The sequence below is a fragment of the Rhea pennata genome, chromosome 34 (genome assembly GCF_028389875.1).
Source record: "Rhea pennata isolate bPtePen1 chromosome 34, bPtePen1.pri, whole genome shotgun sequence".
Classification (NCBI taxonomy): Eukaryota; Metazoa; Chordata; class Aves; order Rheiformes; family Rheidae; genus Rhea; species Rhea pennata.
In genome coordinates this window covers 130628-146822 of record NC_084696.1, presented here as the reverse complement: position 1 = coordinate 146822, position 16195 = coordinate 130628, and the positions used below count along the sequence as shown (strand labels likewise).

Below are 16195 nucleotides of genomic sequence, written 5' to 3'. Positions count from 1 at the left end.
GGGCCCCTTTTTTTCTTCCTTTTTTTTGCGCATCTTCCAAGGCACTTTGTGCCAAGACGGCTCTCCCTATCCCGCCCCAGCTCCAGTGAAAAATAGGAATCGAGAATCCCTCACTTTCTCTCCTCCGGGGCAGGGAAAGACTCGGTCTGGTCCAGGGGAAACAGCGAGGTTGCAGGGGAGCAACCTCGGCAAAACGCACGAGGCTGTTAACAGCACTGGAGTTCACAGAGGAAATAGCTGGAGATGCTGGAAATCGAGTGGTCAATAACCCCCCCCACCCAAAGGGCTCTGCATGGCCGGTCCGCTCCAGGTCCTCGGTGCTGCTCGGGGAGGGAAAAGGCATTTCTGCGGAGGGCGGGAGAAACCCGGGCAGGAGGGGTCCGCGGCCAGGCGCGGGCTGAGCCGCTCCTCCAGCGGAGCCAGGAAAAAGCTGAAGCCCCAGGGATGAGCTTAAATAGAGCTGGGGGGGGGAGGGGGGGGCCTACGGGCAGGGTGGGGAACCCAGGTGGGGCTGCAGGGGCTCCGGCGCGGGCACCAAGCCACATTGCAATCGGGGAGAAAATCACGGCATGCGTGGTGGGAGCCCGAGAGAGGCCCGGAGCGCGGGCAGCTCCGTCCTCGGAGACGCTGCTGGACGCAGTCCCGAGCAAACTGATCTCCAGGGGTCCCTTCCTACGTTCCTCCGTGATTTCCTGCAGCGGTAACGAGTCCACCTCCGAGATACCCAGGTTCCCAGGTGCCGTTTCTTTGGTCAGTACAGTTACGTGGAGAGTTATGATGTGTCCGCGCCTTACGGGCAAGAAGAATTTATTAGAACGAATTCCCCCCGCAAAAAAAACCAACCCGTTTTTCCTAGAGAAGCGTGTCGCCGACCCTGCCCTGTTCAGATTGCCGTTCCAGAGCCGGACGGAGCGGAGCAGAGGGGATGGAGCAGAGGGGGGAGCGACCCCCAAAGACAGGCAGAGGTGGAGATCCGGGGAGACCTTCGCCAAGGTGGGAGCTGCTGCTCTTCCTATTTTTCCCCCACCTTGACTTACTACAACAGCAGCTTCTTCCTGCCATGCAAGAAGCAGATAACCCAGAAGCAACCCTAAATTTAATGTACAGCTATTTAGATGGCATAAAAATGCAAGATCATAGAATCACAGAATCAGTAAAAGATAAACAAACAATTCCTTAGGAATAAAGGGCCTTTTTTATTGCAGTTGGATACACATTGGGGGAGGGAAGGATGTGCAAGGGAAGACGGATTTCTACAGTGTCTTGGGGTACCGATGGTGCCCTGGGCAGATGACTCAGCCTGGAGAATATCAAAGGATTTAAGGAAGGGTTTAAAAGGCAGAGGAGGGAATGACAGCCAGCCTTTACCCCAGGAAGCAGGTGATTTCACCGGCGGGGCGGGAATGGGCAAGTCATGGACCGACACAGAGCACGTGAAGCCCTTTGAGCGAACGCAACAGTAAGGGGAAACAATTAGCCCCCCAAATTATAGTATTTACTCTGATCAGCCTACTTCAGGTCATTCGCGTGTTTGGTCTTTCCTGCCTTTGCAGTCTGCAACCCTTCAAAGCGGAAGGCTTTTCCCTAGGAGAAGCACTGATTTTTCTCGCTTTCGTATCCGATTTCTCATCTCCAGCCAGAACTTCCCGCTTGCGGGGCGCTCGCAGGGCTCCTCTCGCCCGCGTTATCGCTGATGCTCAACGAGGCTCGATCCCGCCTCGAAACGCTTTGCACATTCAGGGCACTGCCGAGCGTTCTCTTCCGGCGGCGCGCGCCGCTTCACGGCGAGATTCGAGTCCGCCTGGAAGCTTTTCCCACACTTTGGGCATTTGCAGGGTCTGTCCCCTCTGTGCACTCGCTGGTGCACGACGAGGTTCGATCTCCTGCTGAAACTCTTCCCGCAGACCGGGCACGGGTAGGGCTTCTCGCCCGTGTGCGTTCGCTGGTGGGCGATGAGGTCCGAGCTCTGGCCGAAGCTCTTCCCGCACTCGTGGCACTTGTAGGGCTTCTCCCCCGCGTGCAGCCTCTGATGCCGAACGAGGCTTGACCTGTTACTGAAGAATTTCCGGCACTCGGCGCACTGGTAGGGCTTTTCTCCGGTGTGGAAGCGCTGGTGCGCGATGAGGTCCCCGCTCTGCCCGAAGCTTTTCCCGCACTCGGTGCATTCGTACGGTTTAACGCCCGTGTGCAGCCGCTCGTGCCTGAACAGCGTCGATCTCCCCCGGAAGAACTTCTCGCACTCGGAGCAATGGTAGGGCTTCTCGCCCGTGTGCGTTCGCTGGTGGACGATGAGCTCTGAGCTCTGCCCAAATCGCTTCCCGCACTCTTCGCACTTGTACGGCTTCTCCCCCGTGTGCATCCTCTGGTGCCGGAAAAGATTGGATCTGTGGCTGAAGCTCTTCCCGCACTCGGAGCACTCGAAGGGTTTCTCCCCCGTGTGCGTTCGCTGGTGCACGATAATGTCCGAGCTCCGGGTGAACCTCTTCCCGCATTCGTGGCATTTATAAGGTTTCTCCCCCGTGTGCACTGTCTCGTGTCTGATGAGGGTTGACCTGTCCTTGAAGCACTTCTCGCACGTGGAGCACTGGTAGAGCTTCTCCTCCACGTGGATCCGCTGGTGGACGTTGAGGTCCGAGCTCTGGCCGAACTCCTCCCCGCACTCGTAGCACTTGTATCGCCTCTCTCCCATGTGTCGTCTCTGATGCTGAAGGAACTTTGATTTTTCCCGGAAGCATTTCCCACACTCAGGACACTGGCAGATTTGTTCTCCTACGTGTACCTTCTCGTGGACCAGAAGTCTTGATTTGTGAATGAAGCTCTTCCCGCACTGTTGGCATTTAAAAGGTTTCTCTCCTATGTGAACTCGCTTGTGCCGCGTGAGCAGCGACCTGTCTTGGAAGCACTTCTGGCACTTGGAGCACTCGTAGAGCTTTTCCCCCGTGTGAGTTTTCTGGTGCACGATCAGATTGGAGCTCTGCCTAAAGCATTTTCCGCATTCGTGACATTTATAAGGTTTCTCTCCCGTGTGGATTCGCTGATGCACGATCAGGTTCGAGCTCTGGCCAAAACTTCTCCCGCACTCGTTGCACACGTACTTCTTCTCCCGGGCGGGGGTTCTGCACTGGGCTTTGCATTCCTTGAGGACCTTTACGTTTCCGGACTGATCCGCTTCCTTGCCTGCGTCGTTTCCTCCCGGTCTCCGCTCCCTCTCCCGCGCTACTTCCTGCCGAGCGCCCTTCGCTTCGGCCCCTTCCCGTTCCGCGGGTCCCGGGCCGGGCCCGTCCCCTTGCTCGGCACCTTCCCGCTGCGGGTCCGGCTCTGCCCTCGCCCTCCTCGTCACACATCCTGCCCGGTTACAGACAAAAGAAACAGCTTTTTTTTTTTTTTTTTCTGGAAGGGAAACAACGTCACGGTGTACGGGAGGGGGGATCGACACGCGCAGAGCAACGAGTCGCACCGCCTCGCACCCGCGCTCCGGCCGGCGGGTGCACGAGGGAGGACGGCCCCGGCAGCACGGGGAGCCGGGCGGCCTCCCCCGAGGGGTGGGCTCCTCACCGCCGAGGGGGTCTCCGGGCGCCTCCGCTCGCCGCCTGCCCTGGGCGTCCCGCTCCGAGGGCTCTTCGGGTCGCTCCATGCCGCGGCCGAGCCGGCTGCTCCGCGGGCTGGAATCGGCAGCGCTCGCTGGAAGCACGACCCGGGAATGGCCTGGGGGGGGGGGGGGGCGAGCCAAGCCCGACGGCGGCTCATCTGCCCCCCCCCCCCCCGGCGTGAACCCCGCAGCGGCCCCCGCGCTGCCCCCCCGGGCTGCCCCTCCGGGTCCCGGGACTGCCCCGGTGCAGCCCCCCGGGCTCCCCCTCCGCCACCCCCGGTGCAGCCTCGCTGGGTCCTGGTGCAGCCCCCCGGGCTGCCCCCCCACTGCCCCCGCTGCAGCCCCCCGGGCTGCCCCTCCGCGCCCCCGATGCAGCCTCGCCGGGTCCCGGGACTGCCCCGGTGCAGCCCCCCGTGCTCCCCCTCCACGCCCCCGGTGCAGCCCCCCGGGCTGCCCCTCCGCGCCCCCGGTACAACCCCCTCGGGGTCCCGGTGCAGCCCCCCGTGCTCCCCCTCCGCTGCTCCCGGTGCAGCTTCGTCGGGGTCCGGTGCAGCCCCCGGACTCCCCCTCCGCGTCCCCGGTGCAGCCCCGCCCCGGGGTCCCGGTGCTGCCCCTCCGCTGCCCCGATGCTACCCCCGGCCTCCCCTCCGCGCCCCTGTGCTGCACCCCCGGGAGCCGCCGCGATACCTGCGCCCGCGGCCCCGCGCAGCGCCGGGCTCGGCTCGGCTCGGCTCGGCTCGGCTCAGGCCGCTCCAGGCGCGGCCGCTCAGCGCTGCTCCCGCCCCTTCCTGCGCGCCCGGCCCCGGCGCTGCCCCGCTCCGGCGCGGCTCGGCCCCGGCGCGGCGCGGCTCGGCTCGGCTCGGCTCGGCCCGGCCCGGCCCGGCTCGCAGCAGCAGCGGGGCAGAGGAAGGAGCGGCGGGGGCTGCGCGGAGCGAGCCGGGAAGGCGCTGCGGGGCCGCGGCGCGCTGCGGGGCTTTCTCCGCCGACCCAGACATCCTCGGGGGGGGGGGGGGGGGGTGAGCCGGGACGTGCTGAGCAGGGGCTGCGCTGCCCCCCCCGTCTCCTCCCCTCGTTACCTGCGCGGGCAAAGTTGAGGGGGCTGCAAAAAGGCCGGGGGGGGGGGGGGACAGAGCGTGCAGCGGGGAGCAGAGCCAGCCGGAGCGGGTGCAGGACGAGGCGGCGGGAGCGGGGCCGAACAAGAGGCGCTCGTGGGTGTAGGGTCACGGTGGGTGGGAGCCGGCCGCGCTGGGGGGCAGAAGCGAGGGGCGAAAGCTTCGAGGGGCGAACGCTTCGAGCGGCAGCAGCCGGGAAGAATCCCTCCTTCTCTCCCGACGGCCTAAACGCGCCGCTTGCTTGGTCCAGCCCGTTAGCGGGGGCTCCTGCCCCCCCCCCCCCCACCCCGGAGGGGTCTCCTGCCCGCAGCGCTCCTACCCTGCCTCTCTCGCTTCCTTCTCAGATTTACCCCTGCGGGCGTGAAAAAACAGCCTCAAGTCTCCGAACTCCTCTGCGTGGCCGCGAGGGACGAGGGCGAAGCTCTCGCTCTCCGATTTTTCTTCCTTCGCCGCGTGCTCCGCCTGCAGCGGCCTTACCCTGGGCCGAGGCTCTCCGGGACGTGCCCCCTTCTTTCCTCAGGCCTCCTGCTTTGGGCAGGAGCCTTGCAGGGAGGAGAGCAGTGGTTGCCAAATACTCCTGGCTAGGGCGGGTAGGGCTCTTGCGTGGCTCCGTGCCTTGACGGTCCCCTGCCAGCCTGGCTGCTGCACCCATGCTGCTCACCCCAAGCTCAGCACTACACCCACGAGCTCCCTCCTCTGTGTCTCCTATCCCTGATCCAGGGGTAATTCCCCAAACAGTTTGTGTCACCCGCTCAGAGCCTACCACGTAACCAGGGGCCGGTGTTCATCTCAGCTGGCTTCTGACAGCCGCGCTACAGGGGACTACGGTGGTTTTGCCTGATCTGTTTGGGCAGTCCTGCCCCTAGCAGCGGCGGCGGGGAGGATCGAGCGCCGCATGCGCCCGGCAGCCCCGTGCCGAGGGTGGACGTCCGGAGGCGGTCGGGGATGCGAGAGAGGGCCGGCGCCTGCAGCACCGCGGCCGCGGGCCCTGGCTGCAAGGCAATAAGGAAGCGGCACTTTCAGTGCTTTGTGCGCTGTACCGGAGGAGAGTTAATCCGCCTCCCTCAGCAGGGAATAATCCGGGAATACAGAGGAAAATAAAACCCGGCCGCCTGGTGGAAATGCGAACGTCAGCCATTCCCCAAGGACTTTGTCCCGGCCCGGGGCGACCTGCTGCGTGGTGCTGCCACCCACGTTCCCGCGGCCCGGAGCAAGCGGCCGGCGTCGACGCTACGCGCAGCAACGAGCGCACGTATTTGCTCTCCGACCCACCCTCTCTGGAGGCTGATTTACAGCCGTGCTTGTGTGCGGACTAACTCATTTTTAACAAAGTCTCGTTTTCGCCGCACGGTTTCGGGACCCGTGCAGGTATCCCCCCTCTCCCCCGCAAACCCACGCGCTGTCAGATGCATATTGAAGCGCAGGGCACGTGTGAGACTCGCTCCTGCCGTCAGATGCGCCACGTGTCTGTCTCCCGTGGACAGACTCTGCTATTCAGCACGGCAGGATCTCACACTGAATGACTTTCCACACCTGCAGCGCCGATCTGTCTCCCCTGTGAGTTTTCTGGTGTACAGAAAGGTGTGAGCTCTGCCCAAAGCTTTTCCCGCACTCGGAGCAGGTATAAGGCTTCTCGCCCGTGTGCACCCGCTGGTGCTGGATCAGCTTGGATCGCACGCTGAAGCACTTCCCGCACTGGGAGCACTGGTAGGGCTTTTCCCCCGTGTGCGTTCTCTGATGGACAACGAGGTCTGAGCTCTGTATGAAGCTTTTCCCACAGTCTGGGCATTTATACGGTCTCTCTCCAGTGTGTTGCCTCTGGTGTTTTATAAGGTTTGATCTTTTACTGAAGCACTTCCCACACTCGGAGCACCGGTAGGGCTTTTCTCCCGTGTGGGTCCTCCGGTGGGCCGTCAGCGTCGAGCTCCGCGTGAAGCTTTTCCCGCACTCGGGGCACTCGTACATCTTCTCGCCCGTGTGCACCCTCTGGTGCGTCACGAGGCTGGAGCTCCGGTTGAAGCACTTCCCGCACTCGGAGCACTGGTAGGGCTTCTCCCCGGTGTGGGTCCTCTGGTGCACGACGAGGTCAGAGCTCCGCATGAAGCTTTTCCCACATTCAAGGCACTTAAACGGTTTCTCTCCTGCGTCGTCTCTTTGAGATGCAACGAAGCCCAAGGCTGAGCTGGCTTTGTCTCCGCATTCGGAGTTCAGCGTGCATCCGTCTGCAAGGCGGAGGTCCTCCTGGACCGGTGCTTCTCCGAGGTAGTCATCACCTCCCCAACCGCGAGCCGCTCTCCTCTCCATCTTCGCCGTTACTGGACTCCGCTGGCTCCCACAGGCTCCTGCCTGACCGGCGCTCCCGGCAGTCTTCCCTTCCGACATCAGCACTGGCGTTGGAGGCACTCTCGCCTGCTCAGGACGGTGGGTTTGGGTACCCTCCTCCTCAAGCTCCCTGTCTCTCCCAGCACCTGCATGACACGGGGAAGCCAGACAGGTTATTTCTTAGGCCAGGCAGAAATTATATCTGGGGGAAGGAGTAAAAAATCTAATGTCCAAATTAATGAATTGGGGAAATTGCCTGAGGGTTTCAGCAACTCTATTTCCATGGTTTCTCAAGGACAGAAGAATGGGAAGTCAACGGAGAGGAAACGTCTTCTAATTTCCAGGCAGGATTGGTGGAACTGTATCGCGTAGTAGGACACGTCACATTTTGGCTAAAATCCTGGCATGTGTTTGACAGGGCACAAGAGTTTGTGCTGACGTAGACCACCACGGTCTGCGTCCAAGGCCCCGTATCCTCACCTGCGTGTCGGCTGCATAGAGTTCCTTTTTTCTCCGTGTCTTGAAGATCAAGGATACAGAGCTCTTCCCCCTCTTCCATCTGGGTGAGCCAGTCTGGTTTGGCAGTGGGAAAGCCTGGTCCAGAGGGTGAAACCGGGAGGTAATAGCATGAGTGACTTCCGAATTGCAGAGTATTTGTAAAATTAAAAGGATTCTAACCTTTCCCCAGCCTGAGAATGGGAATATGGCCAGCTTGGCTACCTGGGCTCTACGGGTGTCCACGCGAACATGATTCTTCCACCCAGCTCCCACAGAAGGCAAACACTGAACATTTGACCTGCACAGGCCAAAGCCAGTCTTCGGGATGGGGCTAGTTCAGGTAAACATCCTCATAGGAAAGGAAGATATCTCTATCCACTTGGAAAAAATATCAAAGAGAAGATTTCCCCAAAATGTTCCTTCTCATTCTGTCTCACAGGAAGAGCGTCAAGGAGATGATCTGTCTCACTCCCGAGCACTGCAGAGCTCAATCCATCTGAAAACTGAGAGCAGCCAGAACATAAAGGCCCCAAGCAAGAGCTTCAGAGAGCTCGTGGCTCCTGGTGCTCCAAGGCACAGGCCTCCTTACCCAGTGACGTCACGTTCTCGTAGTTCTCCAGCATGACGTCCACGTAGAGAGTTCTCTGCCCCAGGTCCAGCAGGGCCCACTGCTCCTTGGTGAAATGCACAGCCACCTCCTCAAAGGTCATGGGCTCCTGGAAGAGCAAGGGACCTTCCTTTCAGTGTCAGCCCCACCATTTAAGAGGGAGAAGAACCAAAAACCAGAGGTCCTGGGAGAGGAAGAAGCAAAGCTGCTCTAGCCTGTCCCAAGTAACCAAGCAAGCACACAGCCTTCAGATGGAGAAGCAAGGGCTTGCCTTTCCTCCCAGGAGATGGGGTGGGTGAGGAGGAGACTCATGGACCTGAAACAAAACCTCCAAGCAAGAGGCAGGGATGAAACCCCAACAGATGTTTCCTTTTCCGAAATGTCTGATTTTCTGCTCTAATATAAAAACGTTCTTGTCAAAGAGATGTATTTTGTTTTCCTGCACATCATCACTCTTTATATCCTGCTTGTTTCCTCTCCCATCTCCAGAGGGAACCCCGAAACGCACCCCATTAAGTTGCCTACCTGAGCCAGTTTCACAGTAGCCATCTCTTTTCTGCTGTTTCAGGACACTTGGTTATTCCAGAGGAAGACACAGCAGCCCATTAGCGCTAGAAAAGAAAAAGGTAGAGACTTCAAAAAGGTTTTTTGCCATCACATCTCCATCTCCTTTTCACCCTTCCCGAATCTTTCGTGGTCCATGTCTTGCCATAAGCAGATCGCCAAGGGACTTTACAAGCTCCCTTCCAGGAAAGAGGCCTCTAAAATCAAACACTGGGGAATAATGGAAGAGCAGAGAGTGTTTCTGAAGGGAAATCTTATTTGAAGGCAAGCTGGTGCTGAAAATTTGGACCTCACTCATGACTTTTGCTCTTGTAAAAATTTGTTTTTTAAATGCTAGCTTCCACGGTTTTCCTTTCCCTCTCCTTCTGGGTTCAGTGGTACTATTGGAAATAAAGTAACACAAAATATCCAGGCTCCGTTGTACGGTAGATACAATGCATCTACTGCAAAGAAACACTGGATGCTTTTCCAAGGATCCCAGAGCAACAGGAAATTCAGATGTATACTGCTCCCTACCCACCAGCGCCCTTTGTGGGGGGTGGACAGTGACTAGGGCAAATCTTTCGACTTCAAACCTAGATCAGGTTGCTCAGGTTTGTGTCCAGCCAAGAGCTGAGTATCTCCGAAGGTGGGGATCTCTCGTGCCTCTGTCCCAATATTTGACCATCCTCAGGGTGAAGGATTTAACCCTCCCCCCCCCCCATATTTAATCAGAATTTCATGTCTTGCAATTGTGCCCATTTCCTCTCATCGTCTCGCTGAGTACCTCCAAAAGCCTGGCTCCGGCTGCTCTACAAGCTACTCAAAGAAGCAATACTTCTGCAGATAGGATGGATGTAAGGAGACTGTATCAAATTTAGGAATTAAAGAAAATCTTAAAGGTGATGGAGAACGGTTGGCCATCACCTGCCTTCCTTCAGGACCTCGCAGTCCTGGGGGTGACATGTCCCCACTGCCCTGTCCCCACACCGGAGGAGCCCATGCCCCACCCAGGCCAGTTCAAGAGGGCCCATATCTACCCCAAAAGGTGTCAGAGTGCCCGCACCCATCCCCAAAGGTGCCCAGGGGTCCATATGCAGCCTGAAAGGTGCAGGGAGCCACCTGCATGGTGGGTATGCCACCCATGCCCACCCGGGGTATGGACCCGCACCCATCCCCAAAGGTGCTGGAGGGTCCGTATCGAGCAGGAACGGTGCAGGGGGACCCGCACCCGTCCCCAAAGGTGCCGGAGGGTCCGTATCGAGCAGGAACGGTGCAGGGGGACCCGCGCCCATCCCCAAAGGTGCCAGAGGGTCCGTATCGAGCAGGAACGGTGCAGGGGGACCCGCGCCCATCCCCAAAGGTGCCGGAGGGTCTGTATAGAGCAGGAACGGTGCAGAGGGACCTGCACCCGTCCCCAAAGGTGCCGAAGGGTCCGTATCGAGCAGGAACGGTGCAGGGGGACCCGCGCCCATCCCCAAAGGTGCCAGAGGGTCCGTATCGAGCAGGAACGGTGCAGAGGGATCCGCGCCCATCCCCAAAGGTGCCGGAGGGTCCGTATCGAGCAGGAACGGTGCAGGGGGATCCGCACCCGTCCCCAAAGGTGCCGAAGGGTCAGTATCGAGCAGGAACGGTGCAGAGGGATCCGCGCCCATCCCCAAAGGTGCCGGAGGGTCCGTATCGAGCAGGAACGGTGCAGAGGGATCCGCGCCCATCCCCAAAGGTGCCGGAGGGTCTGTATCGGGCAGGAACGGTGCAGGGGGACCCGCGCCCATCCCCAAAGGTGCCAGAGGGTCCGTATCGAGCAGGAACGGTGCAGGGGGACCCGCACCCGTCCCCAAAGGTGCCGGAGGGTCTGTATCGAGCAGGAACGGTGCAGAGGGACCCGCACCCATCACGGGGGCGGTGCAGAGGGGACACCCGTACCCACCTGGAGAGGTGCCGGAGGGCCCGCACCCAGCCCGGGCCGGTGCAGGGGGAGCCGTAGGCAGCCCCGGGCCGCTGCAGGGGACCCGCTGCCCCCCGGCGAGGCTCCGCCCGCGGCCCGGGCCGCCGCCGCCGCCGCATCGCCGCCCGCCCCCCGCCCCGCGGCTGCCCGGGCTCCGCTTTGTTCTCGGCTCCGGCAGCCCCAGCCCCTTCCTGCCCGTCGCCCGCCCCTTCCCGCGTGTCCCCCCCCCCACCCCACCCCGCCCCGGGCCGGGCCGGCCCGCAGCCCCCGCCCGCAGCCGGCCCCGGCGGCGCCGCGCAGCCCCGCAGCCTCCGGGCTCCAAAGCTTCCGAGCTCCGGCTGCAAACGCCGCCCGCACGGAGAGCACCGGGCACGGCCGGAGAGCAGCTGCGAGCCCTGGGCAGGACGCGGCCCCGGAGAGGGGAGAGCCGCAGCCGGGAGAAGCCGGGCGCGCTGGGGCCAGCAGGCAGCTCGTGCGGGCAGCGTCCGTCGAGGGGCTGCTGCGAGGCCGGTGCGGCCGGAGCAGGGGCCAAGGGCCAAAGACAGCTGCTGGGGGGGAAAAAAATGATTTTTTACCTGGAGGAAAAAAAAGGATTTAATAAGAATACGGGATAGACTGCTGGAGCGAGCGAGACCGAAGACCGGATGCAGAGCTCAGGCACACGAGATGTGCCCCTTGCTTAAGCACCGCCACCCTCTTCTATCCCCCTTCCCTCCTCTTTGCTCCTCCGCAGTCCATGCTGATCCCTCCCTTTCCCCACTTTTAGTCCTCCCCCAGAATATCCCCTAAGCAGTTTTGTTCTTTCCCACAAGCCCCTTAAAAACACAGCAGAATAAGTTTTGCACACGTTTTCTGTGTTGCGTTCTGCAGCGAGCCAAACCTCTCTCACCAAGGTAGTGTGGCCGAGCGGTCTAAGGCGCTGGATTAAGGCTCCAGTCTCTTCGGAGGCGTGGGTTCGAATCCCACCGCTGCCAGGTCCCTTTTAGGCACTTGAGAAGGCAGCGGGAGGGATTGAGACACTTCTGTGTTCGCAGCAGCGCTGGTCGATGCCACATCTGGATTGCTGCGTCCATCTCTGGGACCAACATGGGAGAGCACCATGGAGAAAGGAGACTGGAGGCTCTTCTCGGTGCTGCTCCCAAGGGACAGAAGTTGATAGACAGGGAATTCCTCTTGGAAAAAGAAGTTTTAACGTGAGGCTGGACCTTGGAAATCAAGGCTGGGGAAAAGCCCCCCATCGCAGGTACAAGGAAGCTGGAGCTGGAGAAGACAAACCTCCGTGACCCACGAGGCTGGACCTTGGAAACCAAGGCTGGGGGAAAGCCCCCGTCGCAGGCACAAGGAAGCTGGAGCTGGAGAAGACAAACCTGCGTGATCCAGCAACGGAGAGGAACGCAAGCTGTGTGCAAGAGAAATGACTCTCCCAACTCTTCCCTCCACCTTTTAAGGTGCCCAATTCCCGCTTAGGGCAGAGCTGGCACCGGGAAGCGCAGAGCTGGCACCGGGAAGTGCCTGGATCACTGCCGAGCGGGAGTCTCCAGGCCTTGAGCACAGCATCTCCACGTCCTGAAGATCCCATCGCCCGGCGGAATCTGGACTTGCATGGGCAGAACCAGTTACGTACGATGCTTCAAGAAGCAAAGGAGAAAAAATTGAACACAAGCTCAGTCACTGTAAACTGTGACTAGCAAACGTTTAAAGCAGCTTTTTTCAGCAGTGCCGTCCCATTAGAGAAAAAATAACACGTGTTGTCTCCTGATAAAGATTTTGCACGCCAGGAAACCCAGTTCCACTTTATTGCACCTTTTTAAAAGCAAGAAAATTCACAAATAAGCCATGACTTAGGGTGTCCTATTTGCGCCAAATTCAGTGCAGTGTATTTTGAACACAGCAGTATAAAAATCAAATAAGACACAGTGAGTACAGCAGGGAAATCATAAAAGGCGACATCTGCGTATGAAAGACTTTTCCAGAGACATCTGGCACCGTGTCCCATCAAAACAAGAGATCCAACAGACCAAATGTCCAGGCTCCCTTGGTCGCAGGGCTGGCTTGCACGGGCTTTCTTGCAAAGTTAAATATTCTTAGATGGGAAGTTAACAAGAGGTTTTTTTCAGCACAACTACACGATGAGGCGACCAAGAGCAGCTCTTCTTCAGAGCTTCCCCACATCTGAGTTGGAAGGATGGGAAGCAGTGAACGGCGCTTCTCGGAAGCCAGCAATGCTGTGGTTTAGACCTTTGGCGCTGAGTTTTTTTAGGTGATCCACACATGGAGACTGGGGTGTCCCAGTGGGGTTTTTTGAAGACTCATTATTTCAGGACCAAGAAAAGGAAGGAGCAGTGGGGGGACAGCTGGGGAGCAGTGGTTCCTGTGAGACGGGCTAAGAACCACCGGCCTCTTCAGCCTCCACAAGCATTTCTCAAGCCAATGAGCTCTGGCAAAGTCATTTCATCCCTCCACAAGGCCCCAGCCCTGCAGACATCCCCCACCCAAATCACAGCCACCTCCTTCAGCTTCAAAAACCAACCAGCTTGTTTTAAAGCCCGTCAGTGACCTCCTCTGGAGGTGTTAACATTGGTTTTGATGACAGACACTCAATGTATCTACAATATCTCATTTTGCAATGAGTTGGGCTGGGCCCTTCTTTCTTTCCGTCCTCAAATTTCCCTAATAATAGCCAATTTCCGTTCCCCTGCCCACTACCATACAAATTAAAAAAAAAAAACGCGTGAGGGCATCTCCTCTACATCTGGGGTTTCTGAGTAAGGGACAGACGGAAACAAAGTTCACACTGGCGAGCAGATGGATGGGACCTGGTGGGAGGGCACTGTCTCTGGGATGGGTATCCAAAGGTGGCCTGAAAGGAGTCACTCATCGAGTCACTCACCGTGACTCACGGGGCCCATGAGAGCCTCGTCCCGTAGGTGAGTCCGCCGGTGCTTCATGAGGGAAGAGCTGGACGTGAAGCACTTTGTGCATTTGGTGCATTTGTAGGGTTTCTCTCCGGTGTGGATTCTCCGATGGATGATGAGGGTGGAGCTAGCCCGAAAGCTTTTCTCACAGTAAGAGCACTGATAGGGCTTCTCGCCCGTGTGGATCCGCTGGTGTCTCCGGAGAGTCGTGTTCTCCCGGAAGGCTCTCCCGCAGTCAGGACACACGTGGGGCCTGGGTCCCACGTGGCTCTTCTGGTGAAGGATGAGGGCAGAGTGAACGGTGAAGCCTATTCCGCACTCCGGGCACTGATAGGGTTTCTCTACCAAGTGCTTTTTCCGGTGTTTGTTAAAAGACGAGCTGTCGAAGAAGGCCTCCTGGCAGTCGAGGCAGGGGTAGGGGGGCTCCCCTCTGTGGGTCCTGAGGTGGGCCACGAAGGCCGAGTTCTTTGTGAAAATCTCCCCGCACTGAGAACATTTATAGGTTTCCTCCTCCATATGACTCTTCCGGTGCTTGCTGAGCGACTTGTTGGCCATGAAGCTTTTCCCGCAGTCGGGGCACTGGTAGGGTCTCTCCCCGGTGTGTATTCGCCTGTGGATGATGAGGGTCGAGTTTGAAGTGAGTTTTTTCCCGCAGTCCGGACACGTGAAGATCGCGCCCTCCGTGTGGCTCTTCCGATGCTTATTGAGGGACTTTTTAGCCATGAATTTTTTCCCACACTCAGGGCAACTATAGGGCCTCTCCCCTGTATGTATCCTCCGGTGGACAATAAGAGCTGAATTGGAGGTGAGGGTTTTCCCACACTCGGAGCACTGGTAGGCCCCGTTCTCCAGGTGGACCTTGCAATGCTTTTTGAGAGACTTGGTGGACGCGAAGCTTTTCTCACAACTGAGGCATTTGTAGGGTTTCTCGTGAGAGTGGGTTTTCTGGTGGCTTTTAAGGGTGGAGTCACACGCAAAGCTTTTCCCGCAGGTAGAACACGTGAAGGGTTTTTCCCCCACGTGGACCCTCTGGTGCCGATTGAGGGACGAGCCGCGGCTGAAGCTTTTCCCGCACTTGTTGCACGCGTGTTTGTGCTGCCCCAGGTGTATTCTTGACTGGCTCTTGAAACCATGTTTTTTCCCACCGTGGCTGGAGGAAGCCGATCTCCTTCCCGAGTGGTTTTTCTGTTGGTAGCTCTCACTGGCCGGGGAGATGCCTCCTCTGGATTTCCTCGCGGCCACGCCGTGCAGCTCCCCTCGCTCTCCATCTTCTTGCTGGGAACCTTCGTCATCCGTCTCGCTCTCCGACCCGTCACCTGCTGGGACAGAGGGAGAAGAACCAGTCACTTCCCGTGCAGGGGAGAAAAGCAACCACAGAGAAGAGGGTGGAGGAAGCAGAAACAAAACAAAAACAACAACAAAAGGCAGATGGGAACAAAGGGATAAAGCCCACATATTTTCTTCCCCTAGAGAAAAAGGGGGGGGGGAGGAAAGAAAGAAAAGGAAGATATTTGGCCTCTACCCCAGCCTGAATATTCGAGGGGGGGGGGAAGCTGGAGTAGGGATGGAGAGAAGCACAATAAGAGCAGGGAGTTCCTGCCACATCTTATATATCTGGGTAAGTTTACCCATGGGAAGCAGATCACCTCTTCCAGGAGATACCAAAACTGGCTATTTTTGGCTGCCAGTGCCTAATGGGTCCCTGTGGCTTTCCAGCTCCTGCACCCTCCTTCCCAGCTACACACACTTCCAGCATGGAGCTGGAGATCCTGCTTGCTGGAGGTGAGGTGCGATGTCCACCATGGGGCTGTGCCCTCACGAGCGCTTCAGGGTTGGGATAGAAGGTAATTCCCTTACTTGAGTGAGAGGAATTGGAGCCGGAGGAACTCCCGGGGTCTCGGTAGGTTTTCCACCGTTTTCTTTTCCTTGCCCACAGTCTCAGGACGGGTCTTGCCGGTTCCTCGTCCTCAGAGCTCTGGATGTCTGGGATCCAGGCCTCTTCTCCTTGTTCCAGCCGAGCAAGCAGGTCAGGGCTGTACACCGGGAAGCCTGCTCAGGTAGACAGCGGTGATGGGTTACTGGGCAGATTACGGACGTGTGTGATGTCTCATTACGGGAAAGGTAGCTGTGACCTTAAAACTCAGACCTCTTCAAAACAGAAAAAATCCAGATGCTCAGAGCTCTCCGAGGAGGGCAGAATTCAATCCCAGAAGGGTTTGCTGAGAACATCTACAACCGGACCCTCATCACTCAAGAGACTTCCAGGTGATGCAGAAGGCAACTGCATGTCCCAGGGAAAAGAAGCTTGAACCAGAGAGCAACGAGCCCCAAAGCCACTTTCCAAGAAAAGCCCAATGACAGTGAGAGCAGTTGAGAAACGTAGAGGCTGTCCATTGGAAAAGATTCAGGGAGTATCGAGCAGGAGGAAAAGGAAGGCTGGAGAAACAGAGAAACAAAACCAGGCCGTGACACACGCCTGCCAGCTGCATGGCTTGGGGCATCTAGCACGAGCAACCAACCCCATTACTGTCCTTTGAGATAAACCTCTTTGCCAGGAGCAACGTGCACAGGCCACGCGCACAGGTTAAGGGGCAGCGTCCTGGCAAATCGGAGGCCTTAGGCAGCTGAACATCTCCTTCAAGAGCAGGACGCTGCAGAAGG

The 16195-nt window shown here is 58.6% G+C and overlaps 1 protein-coding gene and 1 non-coding gene across 6 annotated transcripts in view; one reads left to right on the top strand and one right to left on the bottom strand.

The window, feature by feature from the left end:
* Positions 1-1176: 1176 nt before the first annotated feature.
* The window catches only part of LOC134152856 (zinc finger protein 883-like), a 54813-nt gene continuing 39794 nt past the window's right edge, over positions 1177-16195 (bottom strand). The window contains exons 4-7 of one of the 5 annotated variants that reach the window (XM_062598550.1): positions 14260-14608; positions 13549-14175; positions 6244-6848; positions 1177-3094 (exon numbers count right to left, since the gene is read on the bottom strand). In XM_062598550.1, the coding sequence (XP_062454534.1) occupies positions 1685-3094; positions 6244-6848; positions 13549-14175; positions 14260-14608 (2991 nt within the window). In that variant the 3' untranslated portion in view covers positions 1177-1684. Of the gene's footprint in view, positions 3696-4276; positions 4323-5020; positions 6183-6243; positions 6849-13548; positions 14176-14259; positions 14609-16195 lie in introns of those variants that run through there. The other 4 variants (XM_062598553.1, XM_062598551.1, XM_062598552.1 and 1 more) reach the window with 4 other exon arrangements.
* On the top strand, positions 11512-11593 carry TRNAL-AAG (transfer RNA leucine (anticodon AAG)). Its single transcript has one exon. It is a non-coding gene; the product is annotated as a tRNA-Leu (tRNA).